We start from the raw sequence: 1,053 nt of genomic DNA on the forward strand, positions 1-1,053 counted from the left end.
CGCGGTGGCAGAGCCCTGCGCGGAGCCCACTGGGAACGCGGAGCCCACTCTCGCCGACCTGGCGCGCGAAGAACCAGGCGAATACAATCACAATGAGGAGGGGGGTGCCGATAAGCATCGGGAACGCGTGGAGGACGAGGTTGATGTTGTGCTGCAAATCGTACGGATCGTTCAGGTCGGTGGTGTAGTTGAAGGAAAAGATGCCGGTCATGGCCGGGGTGAATACGCAAATGAGGGCGAGCGATTTCATGAATGCGACCTTCTTTGGGACAGTGCCGTCGATCACCTCGGCGAGTGATTGCGGGTACATCTGATTGGCGAGGGCCCTGTAGAAGGAGTAGGAGCCGAGTGCGAGCACGAAGAACATAAAGACGTAGCCTTGCCAAATGTAGTTCGCGCAGACGCACGAGATGGTGAAGCAGCCACCCAGCCCGGTCTCACACGGCTGGTCGGAGAACATCGCGACGATCATTGGGCACTGGGCACGGGATGCATAGGGCGGGATTGAGAGGCTACGCGAGGGCAGGGCGCCAGGCAGAGCGCACGTTGATCGCAAAGATCAGGATGAGAAAAATCTGCATCGCCCCCGACCTGGTGACGATGAGAGGCAAGCCGAACGGCAGGCCGAGGAAGCTCGAGATGCTGGACGGGTCGCGTTCCACCCACATCGCGTTGAAGTATGGGAGGAAGAGCGAGACAGCCATGACAGCCATCTCGAAGAACACAATCCACAGCGCAGTCGAGGTCAGTTCGCCCGGGCCTTGGCATTCGCGGGAGCGGAAGTCGAAGCCCTCGTGGCGGCAGGCCGATTCGAGGTGGTGAAAAGCCATTGATCGGCTTGAGACGTCGTTTGGCCCTACTCGCTATCAGCTGGTCCTACATCGCTCGGACTCGGTTTCTTTCGTTCGGCTCCCGTGGTGAAAGCAAAAAGAGTTCCCTACACGGGGGCGATTTGTAAACCGTATAGAGAGTGTGGCTTCCTCAATTAATGTCATCACAATCAGGTGTATATTACCAAAACGTGAATTTGTGTGAGCTCTGTGTCCTGCCTGA

General features: G+C 57.7%; 1 protein-coding gene across 1 annotated transcript; it reads right to left on the bottom strand.

Moving 5' to 3' along the window:
* Positions 1-407: 407 nt before the first annotated feature.
* Positions 408-849, bottom strand: EMIHUDRAFT_355329 (hypothetical protein). The gene has a single exon (XM_005772450.1). The coding sequence runs from the start codon at positions 828-830 to the stop codon at positions 513-515; it is 318 nt and encodes a 105-aa protein (XP_005772507.1). The 5' UTR covers positions 831-849; the 3' UTR covers positions 408-512.
* Between the last annotated feature and the right edge of the window lie 204 nt (positions 850-1,053).

The sequence above is a fragment of the Emiliania huxleyi genome, assembly GCF_000372725.1.
Source record: "Emiliania huxleyi CCMP1516 unplaced genomic scaffold EMIHUscaffold_36, whole genome shotgun sequence".
Lineage (NCBI taxonomy): Eukaryota > Haptophyta > Isochrysidales > Noelaerhabdaceae > Emiliania > Emiliania huxleyi.

Bases quoted from the DNA above. Each gene is read 5' to 3' on its own strand.
- EMIHUDRAFT_355329 (XM_005772450.1), bottom strand. From the start codon at position 830: ATGGCTTTTCACCACCTCGAATCGGCCTGCCGCCACGAGGGCTTCGAC.